This window comes from Mya arenaria, chromosome 11, assembly GCF_026914265.1.
Source record: "Mya arenaria isolate MELC-2E11 chromosome 11, ASM2691426v1".
In the NCBI taxonomy this organism is placed as follows: domain Eukaryota; kingdom Metazoa; phylum Mollusca; class Bivalvia; order Myida; family Myidae; genus Mya; species Mya arenaria.
Genome location: NC_069132.1, coordinates 26572819 through 26582969, shown reverse-complemented (window position 1 = coordinate 26582969; position 10151 = coordinate 26572819). Strand labels below are relative to the sequence as shown.

The 10151-nt window shown below is 35.5% G+C and overlaps 1 protein-coding gene across 1 annotated transcript; it reads right to left on the bottom strand.

Moving 5' to 3' along the window:
• Positions 1 to 424: 424 nt before the first annotated feature.
• LOC128209047 (coiled-coil domain-containing protein 85A-like) lies at positions 425 to 9711 on the bottom strand. The gene is made up of 6 exons (XM_052912866.1): positions 9632 to 9711; positions 7825 to 8548; positions 7323 to 7447; positions 6407 to 6511; positions 6027 to 6128; positions 425 to 5364 (listed from the first exon to the last, which is right to left on the bottom strand). Exons 2-6 carry the CDS (start codon positions 8507 to 8509, stop codon positions 3949 to 3951), a joined length of 2433 nt encoding a protein of 810 aa, XP_052768826.1. The 5' UTR covers positions 8510 to 8548; positions 9632 to 9711; the 3' UTR covers positions 425 to 3948.
• Positions 9712 to 10151: the final 440 nt, after the last annotated feature.

Genomic DNA, 10151 nt, shown 5'->3' with positions numbered 1-10151 from the left:
CATTAATATGGTCAGTTCATCCATATGCTATTTAAGACCATGATCCCACTATATCTGCAAAGGCAGTATTTCCCATAGTTGATGTTGGTGACATTTTTTCCTGATGTGTTCAAATTCAGATATGCTATTTATTTTTATGAAAACAAAACACAAAACAGTAATTTTATATAAAATCACAGAAACTTATCTGAAAAACAGAGACTGTTAAAACCTCAAATCATCAAATTTCCAATATGGTTATTGCTGCTTTTCAGCAAAGGGAAATATTTTCGGTCAACTTCTTGCGACAATGAACCATAAATGGTAGATCTTTTTGTCAACCTTAACCTTAAAGTATATCATGTTAATTAATTAATTAAACTAATTAAAAAGTATACCCTAACTCATAGACAGGTGAAAATGGATTAAAATATACAAACTTCAATATTTATATACCTTTTATTAATGATACTGTTTTACAAAATTTCAATTCAAGAACAATATAGTGTCAAAACAGAAATTTTCCATCATAAATGAACTGCACACATGTTGCAAAGTTACTCAAAATGTACATTATAATTGGCATATATAGTCCAGCAATGCTTTCCAATATCCAAATAAAACATGTCAGCCAAAAACAAGCACATCCAGATTGTACTGATCATAAAATATATCTTTCAAAAGCAAAGGAAAAATTACATATAGATTTTGACATAGTTAATACCGGCATTCATCGAGAGTTTCTAAAATGAATATTTTCTATTATTTGACAGAGTTACTTCCCTTCGCAGGTATGTCTTCCCTGTGCATGTTTAAAACAGTGATTTATCGATATTAAGTGGCTTTACCATGTCAATCAATAGTACACCTTACTCCATTACAAGCAGCTTGAAAAAGTGACAGAAGTGAGGCCTAGTGTAAGCTTATAAGCTTCCTTCTCAATTATGTCCTGATTTATTTTGTTTTGCGCTTATATCACTTGTTTACCTTTCATGTATTATTACCTCAGAAAATCCTTTATTATTGATATGCTCTAACCCTCTGTATCCTTGAAATGTTCTTTTGAAAGGTTTAAACCAATAAATAGTGCCTTTAACATGTTATGCTTCACTGTGTCAATCTCAACAATTTCTTTGCTGTTTTCTGAAGAGAAATCCAAAAACAACATGCAACAACAGCACATGTACAACTTTACAATAAATCAAATATTACTTCTTGGCGTATGTTTTCATGTGGATGAAAAACAAACTGAAGCTAAAATAATTACACTAAAATATGATAACAGGAACATCATAAAACATTACAATGTCAACCATAACAACATGTGACTTGTTTCCAACGGTATTCAACATTTAAAAAACAACACTTTTCTGATAAGCACCTTGTCTGCACCAAACTAAATACAACTAAATGCACTTTTAAACAAAGCAATAAAAACATTGGTGGTTCAGCATGTAAATCCAAAAATAAATAATGATTTAATAGTTCTAATGATTAATGGCAGTTATTTTATCCAAGCATTATTTTAATGCTCAAAAATATTTTCTATTCTGTTAACAAGCCAAAATAGTTTTTTTTGGTTGGAACAGCAGAGTGAAAAATATTGTTATCATGAGATTTTTCTCCTTATGTTTTTAGATGAAAACAAAACTGAAATAAAATTATATTATATCGTTTTTTAAAAATGTGCCTGAGGAACTAACACTTGCCACCCATGGGCAGGATCTTGATATCTGCATAGAGCCATTATTAAGTTTTTGCACAAATGTGACGAAAAATTAATGTTTTGGCCAAAGACCTGGTAGTCAAAGCAAAGGTAATTAACAATAATTACTTTTTCTTTCATTATTTCAATCATGGTTGTACTTTCAGAAGTTTTGGCAATTTTACATTTCATCTAAAATTTGAATGAAGCACCATTAAAATAATAATGATATTCCCTTTTAATACTGTATATTATGTATGATAATATGGATCAGATTCCAACAAACAATTATTAACATTAAATGTAAAAATTCTCTTGAAAAAGATCAGGATAAATTAAATGCAGGTAAGAATCTTATCAAATGTAAAACAAAAAGATCGTTGTGTCGTGCAACTTATGTTCTAAGTGACCACTGTTATATTGAATATCATCTTCAAAAAACTAATGCACAAAATCAAATGGAAATCATTTTGAAAACAACAAGTATGGTAAGGTTAAATACACTTGCAAGATATGGCACAGTACTTGAATAAAATGCATGACATTCTTTTATGAAACATACAGAATTATTTATGGGTCTTTATGTTAAAATATGTTCGGCCCAAACTTAATACATAATACATTTGTATATATTCCTATCAAAATTTGACAAAAATACTATAACAATGTGAATACAATGTTACACAATATAAATAAATATATTTTATATTCATAGACAATAGAACAAAATAACAAAGAGCGAACTTCAATGCTTGTCCGTTTCTTTTTCCAGTCAATCAAGGGGCATTACCCCAGTAGTTGACAATAATTAAAGCCAGAGTTATGGGCCTTGCCGTGCATTGGTTTATTGTCTCTGGCAACATGTGGACCAAGTTGCATAAAGCCAGCATGAATGGCACCAAGGCTATGACAATACCTGGACTGGTTTTCCTCCATGAGACTAGCTAAATAGAAAATGTATAAAAATAGACAACAGTTACACATATCCATAATAAAAAACACTTATACCAACTCTCAATATTTCATCTGTTTTATGATATGTCATTGCTAATTTATTCTAGTTTATTGTAACAATATCACAAATTCTTATTTCTTCATATATCTGTTTGATTGTAGTTAAGTTTTACCACTACAATATAACTTAATAATTTTATGTATTATATGCAAAATGATTATGAATTAACACGGATTTGTTTGCAAAATTCTATAGCACAAAATGTTGTGCACAAGTTGTACACATGTTGTTTCCATTATACAACAACTATTTTGCATAGGTGAACAATAACTACTACAATATATTTATAAAGTTGCCAAATGATTGCACATTTATCTGTAAATGTATAAATGCAGGCATTCTTCAAGAAAGTATATATACAGAGACAGAAATTATTTTTTTTAATATATTTTACAATCAAAGAACCAAAGCATACATTGATATTGGTAATAACTGCAGTGCCTGAAAATCTCTAGGATGACTCTTAAAAATCCCTCAATATATGGTAAGAGTAAATTTTCAATTGTTTTTATGTAATTTCGACACATGGACGTGAATTTTCAAGTTTCTAAATGCATGATTCCTCACATCTTCGAAACAAATGCTATATTGTTTAGATAACTTTACAGAATATATTAAATACGTGATGAATAGCCTGGGTACCGAGGATGGATTCCTCAAAGCTATAGAGACAAACAAAAGCAGGTAACTATGACAATCATCCTAAAATTGAAGAAGAATCTGATGCTCTAAAAATGTAAGTGTTTCTTTCATTTTCACTGTACATGTTAATCCTAATCATAGTCAGTGAAAAGTAGACAATCTATTCTAAAAATACACATGAATGTGTAGCAGAGATCAAGAATTGAACACACACTAGTTTGTGAATTCTTGAAAGTATTTACAATGAAGGTTAATAGCTATTTTAAGGTGAATAATTGATCACTTATGATGAAGTGCATGTAAATAAATGATGCCCTTAAAGTGTTAACAACCTGAGATTGGTTAAGAATATCAAAATTTCATCAGATAAATGCATGGAATTGATAAATGTGTATATGTATAGCAGATCTATAAAAGTTTAAAAGTATAAAGATTACTAGCAACACTAGAATATCATGTAAATTTAACAAATACATCTAGGTTATACATTTTAACCTAATTGACTGTTCAATATACTTTCAAAATAGTTTATTTTCTAGCAAGTTTGTGAGAGATGATCCGATGTGTATCTGTCTTTGTTAAATATAAAATTATCAAACTGCAAAAATCACTTCCTGTAGTATTGCTCTCGAGGGTCTCTTCTTTCAGGGTATTGATGATTCCCATCTCTATTGTCAGCATAACTGGTGCGGCGATCATAAGCTGGAGGTGCGTTATACCCTGGGGGAGCTCCAGCGGGGTTGGGCTGACCTGAAACCTGGGGGTTTGGTGGTCCTGGGTATGACTGATAGCCAGATTTGGTGGGCGTGGCTCTATGTGTGGTTAATTGAGGGCCTGAAGCTGAGGGATGGGGCTGAGACGGGAGTGTCTTTCTCGATCCCTGAGGAGACGGGTCTCGGACATTTGACTTTGATGGAGTCTGGCCCCGCTGACCCCCTTGCATATTTTGATAGTAGCCCTGTGGTTGACCTTGGGCAACATGGCGACTTTGGGTTGGCCTTGGATTCTGTGAAGTTACATTTTGACTGACTGGCCTGTTTGTCTGTGGGTATTTGTTGGGTGGGTTATTGTCATCAGAGTAACTGGAATAAGTAGGCTGGTAATCATAATTTTCACTGACTGAATCTTGGGTTCGAGTAGGACCAGAGCTGAAGCTTTGTTGTGATGATGTGTAGTTATATCCACTAGGTACATTTTCATATGAATTATCTGCCCTTTGTGTAGGTGGATGATTCTGATACACAGGGCCCTGACCTTGAGCCATCTGGTGCTCAGATCTTGAATACTGTGCCCTATGTGGGACTGGAGACTGAACCTCATAGACCTCTGTCCCTTTCGGTGTGATAGCCCTTCTAGCAGGCCCAGAGGAGTGACTCCGGGGCTCCATTCTTTGCCCAGGGGCAGGTGAGTTGGTCTGGAGCTGTGGGGTCGGAGTGACAGGAGTAGACCTTGATGAGTGAACCTGGCTGTTTTGTGGCTGCCCTGTGGCGTAGTAAGCAACGGAGTGCGCATCCTGGCCTTGCTGGAAGGATGCTGGAGGGGGGCGCTGGGATTGGCTAGAGCTTGGTGGCACATTTCTCTGCTGGCCCTGATAGGGACCCACCCCTTGCAACTGATAACTGTCTGGCACCCTGAATTCAGCCTCTCCATACTGCTGACTGCTACCAGCAGAATAACTAGAGTTCATATTAACAATGGCACCATGTCTCCTGTCTCCAGTATTTTCAATTCGAGGGTCCCGAGGGTCATACTGTCCCACACCCGGGACGGCTGACATTCCCTGACCTCCTTGAAGCCTCTGCCCATGTGACTGCACTTGCTGATAGCCGGGAGGGTAGATGTTGTCCTCAGGGGATACGCTACTTTGCGAGATGTGGTGAGGTAGGCTGGGTGGTGTACTCTTACTGCGAGGAGCCGGACCAAGGTTCTCATACACGGGAGGACCTGGAGGGGGCCCTGCTGGAGGGGGAGGATCACCCTGCTGCTTCTCTGCCTTTACACTTCCCAGCTTCCGCCATACAACCTGAGGATTGGGAAAATATTGTTAAAACTGCATACAAGAATATAGCGTTCATAATGATACATGTAGGTAAACATTATGTCTAATGTTGTCTGTCTTTGTTTATAAAATATATATATCCATTCTCAGTGTCATTTGGATTTACATGTACATGTAATACACAAATACCAACAACTTGGGCAGTGTGAACTGTCAAGGTGAAAAAGTAAACCTATATCCATATGAATACCAATGAATGGTTTTAATAAATGGCTATCATTTTAGATTTTCCATGCCCTTTGCAATAGAGGTTCCTTTAAATTGTTTTAGGTAATAGAAAATATATGTGACAGTTTGCATACATTACACATGTAACAAAGACAACACCAGGACTAAGTAGAATGGGCCTGAATCATACTGTTGTTCTTTGCTTTGCATTATCAATTTTTTCTACATCTTTATCTTACATAGTGGAGTTTGTAGCCAAAACGTGTATACTTAATCCAAACCTACATAATCCAAAACTTGTTGGGTAAGGTTATCACAATTTTTTTAATAATGGCCTAATATTGCCATTTTCATCATCTAGCATTTTGACCTTCACATCAACTTCAAGTAATGGAGCTGTCTTAATATCTCAATTATTGAGGAAAAAAGGTTATTTATGTTAAACCAATGATACATACATTGCACATTTCCCGGACAATGGCCTTTTCCTTGTCATCCAGGCTACTCTCCTCTCCCACCTCTGTGGCCTGCCGCTCCAAGTTTTCATGCACCTCCAACACCTTAAAATGAATAGGAATATATATATATATATCATATACTTCACATGTTAGTATTTGGCTGAATGAACATTCCCAGAGAGAGAAAATATTCAACCAGGGCACACTGTAATTTTCAAAACAATTTCTCAATTGGAAGTACTTTGTAGTGTGATAACTGAAGGACAGTGTTTCAGGTAGCAAGTAGTTTTTATTTTAAAAACTTAATTGCTGCCAATAGAGACTTAATATTATAGCAAGCTCTGTTTTTTTCGTACATGAAGGAGAAAGTTAAAACTGACCTTCATGGCATGGACAACTGCCTCTGGTTTGTTAGGGCTGGTTCCCTTTCCACTGGTCTCCCCGGCCTGGGTACCATCTGGTCCAACTCGCTGGGTACCAGTGACCTACACATACATGAACTAGCAATAATCACAATGTTTGATACAAGTTTTCAAGAGTTTCATAAGGAAATCATTCCTTATAATTTATTATTACATGCATAAGTTAACAATGGATCCCGTTAGTTTCATAAATCGTTTAGATTTTTGTTCTCATGTTGCTGAATAAAAGTAATATAGTGTTCACTATTCCAGTATAATTTGAAATGACTTACAATACTGATGGGCAATCGGCTGGATTTTCATAATTGATTAATCAAATGGACAGAACTACTAATTAGTCAGATTAATTGACAATTATCAGTAAATTAAAAAGAATACTTTTTCATTGTGAGTTTTCGCATCTAGTTAGTATGTACAGGTAAAAAAAAATCACACTTATTGCATGGTTTAAGAATAAAATTAAATGAAGAAGTGAAAAGTTTATTTGTGTCAAATTATCAAACAAAACAATCAAAAACAAACAGTATTTGATGCCGACAATATGTAGTCGCCAGTCAGTGACTTTTAGCCCGCAGCGACAATTAATAGACCACTGGTGATTACCAGCCAACCACTACCTTACAATCAGGGCTTCTAATAACCAACAATTTGCCTGTTATGACCAATTTTGACTTCGCCAGACCATATTCATAAACAAAACACGGCTAAAAAATCAGTCCAAAAATTATTCATTTTTTTTAAGTTTGTTCCAAAAATATAAAAAAATGTACAAGTTGTAAAAAACAAACAGTGTGTGAAAACAATCGTTGTCACAAATGGTGATCACCAGCAGTAGCCCATACATTGTATAAGACCCACTTTACAGTACACAAACCTGAACAAGAGGTGCTTCTCTAAGGCTGCTTGATGAGCCTTGCTGAGAGCATGGTCCATTGGCCTGTTTTTCTTTCTCCAATGACTTTACCCTGTTCTCTAACTGCCTGATGTAGTCACTTTTACCTGTAACAAGAATTTTCAAAATATTATTACATTAAATGATGGATGCTTTATTACATATAATTTTTCAATAGTCAATATATTTATAGCAGTTCAAGTTTTTGAACAATTACCACAGCCTATTTTAGTGAAAGTCTTAAGTGAGCACTCATTGATTAAATCAGTAATATTGTGACATTATATTTATCAGATAAAGAAATAAAAGTGAAACATAAACCAAAAGGTAAACAATCATGTATATGTTTAATCACTAAATCATATAATTAAATCATTATTACCAAACACAGTACCTAAACATAACTTTGGTAAATCAAGTGCACTTTCATTTCACTATCCAAATTTCAGTTAAGCCCTGAGTTCTAATATTTGTGTCTACATACCAGTGTTGCCATCGACAGTATTCCTTCCCCCCTGAAGTTCACTGACAGGCACCAGCTCGATGTCAGCCTGCCCATCTTCATTGCCAGCCACTGTGCTGCTACTACTGCCATCGCCTTCATCCCTCGGTTGGGATGCCCTCAATCTCTCCTGATCTAGGTACAAGCATAGTTCCTTTAAGTCAAGGTTGTCGGTGATTAGCTCCTGCTGCTTGCCTTCAAGCTCTTTCAGTTTCTCTTGATAGGCTGATACCTCGCTTCTCATAACACTTGCAGTGTATCGTCCAAATCTCTGCCACTCTCGAGCAAGTTTTCGACCCCTCTGTCGATCATCATCTAAGAAACAGCACAAGTCCCTTAGTTCTTGATTGTCATCTTGAAGGTTTTGGTTGATATCTTTCAGGCCTCGAACTTCTAACAGTAAGATCTGCATTTTTTTGTTCACATCTTTTAAAATACTAGAATGTTCTGCAACAATGTTACGGCTTTCCGCCTCAAGTCGTCGCACAATATGCAAAAGTTCATCCTGGCTCTTCCGTCGAATTTCATCATCTGGTGTTTTGGAAAGAGCTAGGAGAGATGAGCTCGGAGTGATTGGTTTGTAGGCCATGTGGACAGGTGTACTTCTAGCACTTGAACTTGTCGAAACATTGGACGAGGGTACCAAGTTGACGCCCGCTCCATCCATTTTGGCTAGAGGTTTGGTTATCTAAGCACAAACGATAGTCTGAAACAGATGCAACAGTAATACATGTACATATTTATCTATGAGATCTTATACATTTTGTGTATAACAAAAGAAGCCATATATGAAAACTAAGTCACATCACAACAAAATTGTTCAACATTGTCTTTATAGGTTAAACTAGCTACAATAATGAGCAATCAGGGATACTTTTTATATCATTTTAACATTTCTTATGTATCCCTGTAATGCTACAACTCTCTACCATTTAACACCGGGCGAAAGAATGAATAGTAATATTAGGCATCGATGTTGAATAATAATGACAAAGTTGTCCAATATATACCCGACAGTGATCTAAACTGGATTGAATTTGTCATTAGAGTAGTTATTTTTACATAAATATATTCTGGGTCACAAATTTGTCCCAGATTTACAGATATCGGGATACTTGATAAACAATCGACAAGTGTTTTATGATATCTGAACACGTTTTTTTGGAATAATGACATAAATAGATACGTGTTTAATAGTGGGCAATAATATTTTCTTAGAAATTTGAATTGATAACAGAGATAATTTCAATATTGTGGCCACGAAGATTCTCTACACAAGGACCATTCGCTACTTTTTGATGGGATGGTGGAAGTCACGAGTCTAGCTGCCATAGTTAAAAAAAATCGTCAAAAGACTTGTGGATTGCCATTTAGGTGGACTATAGGTTCAACATTATATGTCTTTATAAGTTTAATACATGTAACATTCCCCAAAAAAGAGAGAAAATATTCAAAACAAAGATTATCTTGTGGGATGGATTTCAACAAGTCTATTAACAAGAAAAGTCATACATGTATGTACATTTTTAAGTCAAGCCCTACATCGAGCGCATGTTTAGAGAGTTTAAAGTATGTTTGCACTACAAGATTAAACGTACATGTATAAATAGATGAATACTAATTATAAGAACATGAATCATTAAAATGTTATTCAGCTAATAGATGTTACGAGTATGACAGTTATATTAGTTGGATTGTAGATTAATGAGAGCAAATGTCATTTGGACTGACGGAATTCATACGACACAGTATAGAAAAAGACATTCACAAAGTTACTTTTAACTCATACCGTAGATCTGTAACGTTGAATAATGTTAAATATTATTTACACCTGTGTTAAACAACATGGCGGCGAAATTTTGACAGGCGGTGTACAGGTAAACATTATCCCGGTAAATTAATTTTTGGGGTTACGTTCAACTGATAATTTCACATGAAATGACCTACCCTTACTTGTCTACTGTCCTGCGTACTGATATGCCATACGGATACCGTTGGAATCCCGTACGAACACACGTTCATTTCCCTACGGTTATCATACGATTGCCAAAAATATCGTACTGGGCCCGTAGGCGCAAGACCAGAAGCTACGATAACATGAATTCCGGACGGATTTTAAAACGGTTGGTGGAATCATACGATATCATGAATTGTACGGATATAGTACGGATATGTGACCTCGGCATAATGCACTACAGAGATTCAAATCAACACTTTATGAGCATTTTGTCGTTCATTGTATACCGGTGAACGTTGACAGTTTGTCGGCGTTTTTTGTGTGTCCGTCGCTGGTGTCCTCTAGAGGTGTT